The sequence below is a fragment of the Pelodiscus sinensis genome, chromosome 14, assembly GCF_052426305.1.
Source record: "Pelodiscus sinensis isolate ZL-2025 chromosome 14, ASM5242630v1, whole genome shotgun sequence".
Lineage (NCBI taxonomy): Eukaryota > Metazoa > Chordata > Testudines > Trionychidae > Pelodiscus > Pelodiscus sinensis.
The window spans coordinates 11,478,685-11,485,678 of record NC_143065.1 but is presented as its reverse complement, the minus strand read 5'-3'; the positions used below and the strand labels follow the sequence as shown (position 1 = coordinate 11,485,678).

At 55.9% G+C, this 6,994-nt stretch overlaps 1 protein-coding gene across 1 annotated transcript; it reads right to left on the bottom strand.

The window, feature by feature from the left end:
- Positions 1 to 647: 647 nt before the first annotated feature.
- Positions 648 to 5,168, bottom strand: LOC142818340 (growth arrest-specific protein 1-like). Its single transcript, XM_075897418.2, has one exon. It carries the CDS (start codon positions 4,705 to 4,707, stop codon positions 3,937 to 3,939), a length of 771 nt encoding a protein of 256 aa, XP_075753533.1. The 5' UTR covers positions 4,708 to 5,168; the 3' UTR covers positions 648 to 3,936.
- Between the last annotated feature and the right edge of the window lie 1,826 nt (positions 5,169 to 6,994).

The window sequence follows — 6,994 nt, the reverse complement described above, 5'->3', positions numbered from 1 at the left end:
CAGCTCCCAGCTCTGATATCTCAAATCAGTCCATCCCTTCCTGGTTTTGAAGGAGAATTTTACTGTGTTCATCTTGTTTCCTGCCCAATCTCTTCCTGTAATACTGTGTCTCTAATCAGCATTGTCTCGGTCTGTAGCAGCTGTCCTGAAGTGACTGGGCAGAAGTTAAGCAAGCTAGGAGACCAGAAAGGGTTATTCCGACGCTAAGAGCATTGGTCCTAGTTCTGTGCACTGTATTGTCTCCAGGCAAATACGCCAGCTTGAATTTATCCTAATTTCCATGTCCTTTATTTCTGCCTATCTCTCTAGATCCTGAACTATCCCACACCCATTCTCCCTTGTCCACTGGGGGCTAGACGAGGGAGTCATTTGCTGTGGGGCAAATGGCGCAGTTACTCCTCTCAGACCTTATCTGCCCCTGTGCTCCTGACTTTTCATAGGTCTGTGTGTTCCATTTCCCCCTCCCCCACACCTTTGCAGGACACGATATAGTGACGTACAACATGTATGTCAGACTACATGGTGGTCCTCATGTTTCCCTCCCCCCCTCCCCCCCTTCCGAATGCTGCAGGCCTCTGAGCCTCACTCATGCACATGACAAAATTGGATTGAGATCCTAATTCCCATGCCCATACACCTGGCTACTGAATTGCTCAGCTCTGGCCCCTCTGCTGGGTTGGATTAGTTGATCATCAACACCTCTCTAGCACTGGCTCTTTCTGCTTGGAGCGGCTTTTGGTCCCAAGCCTGCCTGAGACCCTGATCACATTACGCCCTGTCTTCATGGAGGGATTCACACTGGTGAAGCTTAATCGAGTCACGTTCCTGAAAAGATGTGCCACTATAAACCCTGGTTTGCATCCGAACCACCCGAGGGCCTTCTAGAGCTGTAACCGTGATGTGAGATCAGGGTGAATATCCTTAATATTGGGCCTTTGGGAGACTCCTGTTAGAAGGGGCTGATCCTTTCCTCCCTGTGACAATCGTAAATATCACTGGACCCTGAAACCCCCAATGTTATTTTGTACCGAACTGGGGCTTATGTCCCTATGAACTGACTGGAACCTCATCTCTTGTTTCTGGATTATGATTTTTCTTTCGGTTGTTTGTAGAAGGCTGTAGCTACGCACGAGCTTCTCCGAGCCGCAGGAATCGCCTTTGGCTCTGTGCAACGTTTGTTTTGAATTTGGGGGGGAGAGCATGTGACTTGCAGTAGTTGCTGGCCAGGAAGCCAAGCTCCGGGAACGGGTCCGGCGCTGCATGGAGCGTATCTCAAAGGCAGCTGTGTTGAATGAGAATGTAATTTATTGTTGGCTTTATTAAATAATTTTCCAAATACTCCAGTCCCCATCATTTATCTGGCTGGACCCAGCCCCTGCTCTGCGACCTGGGAAGGGAAGAGTGAAGCCACCAGCCCTCATTAGCTTTTACACCCCTCTCCCCCCAAGAATAACCTTGCCAGGGGAACCCCTCAACCAAAAGCCAGCCTTGGGCACTTGTGATTTATCTATGTCCACTCCCCTCTCTCACCCCTCCAGGGAAAAGTCTAAGGACAGTCAAGACACTCAAACCAATATTCTAACTTTGCCAAAAAATTTTATCAAAATTGCACAAAAAAGACATGAGCTAAAGCTCAATTAGAAAACAAAGCTTTTACAATGTCACCGTTCTGTAGGTTGCCCCCTACTTTCTGTACAACACACACGTGCAGGAAAAATTCCAAACAATATACATATTCACAAAGTCTGTTTGCACGTGAGGCTTTGTGCGTATTAAAGGTGATGGGGGCCCCTGGAGGCAGACAGAGTGGGTTCTTGAAGTAGATCCAAAACATGAGTAACCCTTGGACCGGCTCAAACCTATGGGTACGTTTACACTGCAATAGAAGAGCCACCTCGTGGTTGGTTTGACTCAGCTGCCTTGGGTTCCAGGATTAACAACTGCAGTGTAGACATTTGGGCTCTATATCCCTGTGGGGGCAGTAGGTCTCAGTTTGGGCTCCATCCCAGATCCCAAAGTTGACACAGCCAAGCGCTGTCAGCCAGTACAGTCATTTTAGTTAAAACAAACAGAGCTGATATAGAAGTTAGGTGTAACAAGTGTTCCCTGTAAGCTGTGCACTGGGGTGGCCACCCAGGAAGATTCAAATGCTGCCCAGCTGATTAGAGCGGCCCCAGCATGTATTTCTACTGGTGGTGCACATCCACACATGCCTTGGTGCACAACACAAAATTTATTCCACTCACAAATGGAAAACGTTAGAGGGAACATTGGGTGTAATCCCTGCACACCTGGGGGAGTCGTCAGCATGCCTCTGTTCTAGTACATCAGTATGTAAGCCCCAGGGAATTCATCGTTTATACACACAGGGGTCAATCTGGAATCATTAGAAAGCTTTGGCCTACAAGAAACATGCTCCAGCAAGACAGTGTTTTGCAGCAGAGTCCCAGGGGGTGTGCAGGGAGGTGCACAGCACCAGCGCCTATGGTTAGTTACCAAGTAGACCTGCAGGCCTTGGCCTGATTGCTGTCCAGTTTTGCCAGGGGTGTGAACACTGTGCTCAAATTAATTTATACCAAGAAGTTCCCAGTCTAAGGACTCAAGAGAGCAGCAGAGAAGAAGCCAAGTGCTCAGCATGGAGGGCAAAAGGAAGCTCACATTCACCCTGGTCTATTGAATTGTCTTCCACCTATTTCCCTAGGTCTGCAATGGCCAAATAAGGGTGAGGGTCTGCCCACCCACTGATGGGCTTTTAACTTCCCTTCATGCCCAGGGCTGTCAGTCCCAGCAACTAGGCAGGTTCAAGAGCAGGTATTGCCATAGGCTGCTAGTGGGACCAACCAGCTTTTGGTTCATTCCCCCAATATCAATGCAAAACCTGAATTATTGAACCCATTTCACAGATGGGATAACTAAGGCTGAAAGGGGCCAGGCCTCACTGATACTGGATCTGGAAAATGGGCCTCTGCTAACTCTGTTTTGCTGCCCAGGTGCTTTGGAAGCCACTCTCCCTCTTGGTGTGCAGTTTATGGACTTTTGCTTCCCTTCAAGCGGTGACATGATGGGCAACAGAATCCAAGTCTCCAGATTCCTCATCTTTTGCTCTAAGTGGCAGGCAAGACTCTCTAGTCCTGACACAGCATGGCCAACTCATTCCCAGACTGTTGCCACTGTTTTAACATCTGGATCACACCAGACTCTAGACACTTTCATTTTTTGGTAATGGAAATGTCTAGTCCCCGTGGCTGGGTGTAAACGCACAACCCTTGAAAGACTCAAAACCCAAAGGACAAGGAAAAATAACTCCCTGTATTTTGAACCTCAGAATTTTTTTTAGCCAGTCACAATTTCTTGGAGCCTGATCTAGGAACCCTGAACAGCTGGGGCTGTGGGGGGATAACCTCCATCTCCTGCTTTATAATCAGGTGCCTGGGGATTTCCTGGCTTCTCCTGTTGCCCCTCGGGTGTTTGGAATGGAGATCTCCCCTCTGGGTGAATAGGTACCTGCACAGGTATGTGCCACACCTAAGCACGAGAATCGGGTGGGGATCAGGGCATTTTTAGATCCCTTAGCGCCCCTCACCCTCGCTCTTCTCCTGCAGCACAGTTCAGGGTGAGCCGGGTGCAGAGAACAGACGCAGGCCCTGGCTGGGAAAATGCTGCTACCGTGATGCAAGGGAAAAAGTCGCATCTCGGCCCCTCCAGCCACCGCTAAGTCCATGGGAGCCGCAGCCCGGGGAGGAACACGGGACAAGCAGTCGGAGGCCCAGGGCTGGGAACGGCGCCTCCTGAGGCCTTCTCCAGCGGCCAGCGACCCTGAGTGTCCGCCCGGGCCCTGTTCCGGGGCACCGCAGCCGCCTCCGACGCCTGGGGGCCGCTCCGCCTGGCCCTGCGCGCCTCGCCCGGGCCCCCTGAGTCAGCCCCGAGCAGCGCGGCCTAGGCCCCGGAGAGGAGCCGGAGTCCCAGCGGCAGGGTCCCCAGGGCCAGGGCGCGCCAGGGTGACGCGCCCCGAGGGCGGCCCCCGGAGCGCACCCAGGCGCCACCCGCGCCCGGCCCCTCGTCCTCCTCCCGCAGCAGCCGCTCCTCGTCCCGGTAGTCCTCGTCCGGGCCCGGCTCGGCGGGCGGCCCGGAGCACAGGCGGCCCATGTTGGCCTTGAGCACCTGGCAGAAGGGGCGCTCGGGGCCGTCGCAGACGCAGCGCTCCAGCGCGGGGCCCCCCGGCGCGGCCAGCAGCTGCCCCATGGCGGCCCGGCAGGGAGCGGTGCAGCGCCGCCCGTTGAAGAGCTGCCCGCAGCGGGCCAAGTAGGCGGCCAGCGGCTCCTGGCAGGCGGGCTCCTGCTGGCAGCGGAAGCGGGCGGCCGTGCAGCCCAGGCCGCTGCGGGAGGGCCGGGGCAGGCAGGGCTCGATGGCCGCCTTCAGCCGGCGGCAGCGCGCGTCCTGCCCGCACTCGCAGCGCTCCAGGCCCGGGCCGCTCCGGCTGCGGTTCAGCCGCACCAGCGCCCCGATGCAGTGGCTGGGGCAGCCGCCGGGGGGCTCCCCGCCTCCGGCCCCGCTCAGCACCGGCTCGCAGGCCGCCTGCGACTGGCTGTAGGCGGAGCCGCAGTCCGGCTCGTCCTGGCAGCGGAGCAGCGCTTCCCAGCAGGGCTCCCCCGGGGCGTCGCTGCCAGCGCGGCCCCAGCACAGCAGCAGCGGCAGGAGTAGCCACATGGAGCGAGCAGCGCCCCGGGCTCCATGCGCTCCAGCGCCCGGCTCCGCCTCCAGCCTGCGCGCCTACCCCAGGGCCCGGCAACAGCCGCCGCCTGCTCCTAGCGGGCCGGCTCCAGGTGACTCGAAGGACCCAGTGCAGGGGCCGGTGGCGGGTCCTCGGTCGTGGGGCAAGGGGCCGTCGGATCCTAGTCACCCGGTGGCACGCCCCGCTGTGCTGTGCACGATGGAGTCAGGCCCTCGGTTGCGCGCCCCCACTTGCGCGTTCTCCCCTGGTCCCGGTGCACTCCGCGGTCAGCTCCCCGGTGCGAAATGCAGGCGCTGCGCAGCGCTTCTACCACCCCTCTGGGTGAGGAACACAACCCGCCACCCCCCTCTCCCGCCAGCCCAGTGACGGGGAAAGTCTTTGCCATTCATCTTCCAGGCAGTTGCAGACCCATTGTTCCCTTTCCCCTCCTGTTGCAGCCCCTTCCCAGAGCCCCCCTCTACCTCCCCGCCCCCTTCCCCTCTGCTCTTCCAGTTCCTCCAGCTGCTAGTGTGATCTCCAGGCTTTCCCAGAGTGGGGCAGGAAGAGGTTCTCCTGGCTAGGTGCTGCAGAAACCCTGCACACTCACATTTCCCTAATACTCCCACACAGTTGTTCTTGCCATGCCTGGGGTGGGTCCCTTATGCTCAGGGGGTCTCCATTCCTGGAGGGCTAAAATGAGAATGACAGGCGGAGGCAGCCTTTTGCACTAGGATAAGTGCAAGCCACTGGGCGGTGGTGAACCAGGCCGGGCCGTGGTGACTGTGAACAGAGCCCAGACTAGCAGGTGGGCACCAGCTGGCTCTAAGGTGGGTCACGCTGCCATGCACAATTATGCTTCCTTCCAGGCCAATTGATTGTTGAGCCTGATCCAGGCAAATGTCCCTGGGCCTTGCCAGGCGCCTGTCTGGGGAGGACTGGCGACGCAGGGGTGTGCAAGTGAGCCCTGGGCCTGGAGAGGCCGGTAGCAGCCTGGGGGGGTTGCTGTGGATGTGGTAACAGAGCGTGAGCAAGCGTGTCTGCGGTGCAGAGCTGGTGTGTCGGGGGTGGTGGTAGCCAGGACTGTGGGGGGAGGGGCGAAGACAGGGCTTGGCTCTGGGTTTTAATCGCTGCAAGTAAAAGGGCTGAATAGCATTTTCTGGGCTGGTTCATTCCCTTTGTCTCGGGTGGGCCATGCAGCGAGCTGGTGCCTTTATGGCAGAGAAGATTGTTCACGCCTTGCAGGCTGTCAATAGGGGCCTTTTTCAGATGGCCTCTGTTTTACTGCCATTGCCGTGACAAAGCGCACTTGAGAGCCTGCAAAGAAGTGCAGTTCACTCCATTTCCCCCAGCTATTGAAATGGAAACGAACCTGATTTCCCCACCCTCTGGGCTTTCAGGAGGCAGGGGGTCGGGGCAGCTCCAGCCCCAGGATTCTGGCCAGCTGCACAATAACACAAAGCCTTCCTGATTTCCCTTGGGGAGTGTTGCAGGGAGGAGAGAGGAATGAAGACGGATTCCAGAAACAACCTCATCCACCCCCCCATCCATTAAACTAAAGAATCGGTCAGGACAAAAGGTCTGATCCTGGGAGGTGCTGAGAACTCTCCGCTTGGGTCCCAGGATGCTGCCAGCCATGTCACCAAAGCTCAGGGTTGCGTTTCCCTTGACGTCACACCCTGACAGCGCTTGTTGGCACCGGAAAATTCCATTGTGTCACACGTTCACCACGTGTTAGCACCTGGTGTAGCCCCGGACTGCTGTGCTTAGCACTGTGGCAACAGGCTGTGGTTAACCCGTGGCAAGCTGAGAGATACCAACTATGACCGTTCTGAGGCCATGCCGATGCTTCCCCTAAAGGGTTCAAATCCAAGTGTTACATCAGCTTGGGATTGAACTCAATCCGCAAACACACCACTGGGATTTTAGCTTGTGTTAATGTGTCACGTCTTTATTCCCAGCAGGCAATGCCAGAATGTTAAACCCATTACGTCCGTTCCTAAGATTCCTCAAGGCCGCATTTGGCCATGTAGCTGTCCGGTGCGTACACACCTTTAGGTGGGCGGGGAAGGTTTTTTCTTCATTGATTTGGATTGATCGCTTTAGTCATGAATGGCAGAATCAACTCAGACTCGTGGCTTCTGCTGGATTTTACAGAAAAACTACCCAGGAAATGTCATGAAGAATTATTTTCACTACTATAATTCTGTTTTTTCTATCCCTCCTGTAAAATTTCTTCCAGACAGGGACTCCAACCATTCAGGTTTCAGTGTGGGGGTTCTAGTG